This window comes from Primulina huaijiensis, unplaced genomic scaffold (genome assembly GCF_012295235.1).
Source record: "Primulina huaijiensis isolate GDHJ02 unplaced genomic scaffold, ASM1229523v2 scaffold8435, whole genome shotgun sequence".
Lineage (NCBI taxonomy): Eukaryota > Viridiplantae > Streptophyta > Magnoliopsida > Lamiales > Gesneriaceae > Primulina > Primulina huaijiensis.
Genome location: NW_027361348.1, coordinates 1 through 1,017, shown reverse-complemented (window position 1 = coordinate 1,017; position 1,017 = coordinate 1). Strand labels below are relative to the sequence as shown.

At 37.4% G+C, this 1,017-nt stretch overlaps 1 protein-coding gene across 1 annotated transcript; it reads left to right on the top strand.

Moving 5' to 3' along the window:
* Positions 1 to 222: 222 nt before the first annotated feature.
* On the top strand, positions 223 to 1,006 carry LOC140970574 (uncharacterized; the record flags this gene model as incomplete). Its single annotated transcript, XM_073432370.1, has 1 exon — positions 223 to 1,006. A coding segment is annotated over exon 1 (784 nt), but the record flags the coding sequence as incomplete, so codon positions are not given.
* Between the last annotated feature and the right edge of the window lie 11 nt (positions 1,007 to 1,017).

Below are 1,017 nucleotides of genomic sequence, written 5' to 3'. Positions count from 1 at the left end.
ATCTTAGTGTTTTATTTATTAATAAAGAAAGTCTCGATTTAATCGTCATTTAATTCGTCCGACCCTAAGGCGGCTTATTAAATGTGAGATTAAATTTCCATGGAATTTGAAGAATAAATAATTATGTATCATGCATCATATTTATGATTCCTAAATTGATTTTTTATCTATGATATTTGTTCAATTTATTAAATGTCGTTTTACACATTAATTTCAACAATAATGTCTTCTGGTCCCGTTCTTGCTTTACTTAATGAAAAATTGGTTGGTGAAAACTTTTTGAAATGGAAGAGTAACATTAACATTGCACTCGTCTGTGAGAATCTCAAATTTGTCTTGATGGAGGTGTGTCCTCCCGAGCCCCCTTTGAATGCTTCTCGTAGTGTACGAGAAATATATGATCGATGGATTGCGACAAACAATAAAGCTAAAGGCTACATGTTAGTCGGAATGAACGATGTGCTTAGGCTTAAGCACGAGCACGTGGAGAATGCTTATGAGATAATGGATTCTCTGCAAGCTATGTTTGGTCAGCAATCTAGTCAATCTAAGCATGAGGCCATTAAAAATGCCATGAATGCAAGGATGAAAAAAGGGCAATCAGTTGGAGCACATGTTTTGAACATGATTAACTACTTCACTGAGGCTGAGACCCATGGTGCAACCATAGATGATGGTACGCAAGTGAGCATGATTTTGGAATCATTGCCTCCAACTTTCCTACAATTCAAGAGCAACTATGTCATGAATAAGCTTGATTATAACATGACACAACTGCTCAACGAGTTGCAAACCTTTGAGGCCATTTCCATTGGAAAAGTCCAAGAAGGTGAGGCAATTATTGTCAAGGAAACGTCATCTTCCTCCAAAGCTAGTTTGAAAAGGAAGAATAAGGGGAAAGGGAAAGGAGCTCCCAAAAGGCAAAAGAATTGGAATGGTTCCAATGGCAAAAAGAAGGGTGACACTGCAAAACCCAAAGGAAAATGTTTTCACTGTGGGATTGATGGTCATTGGAAG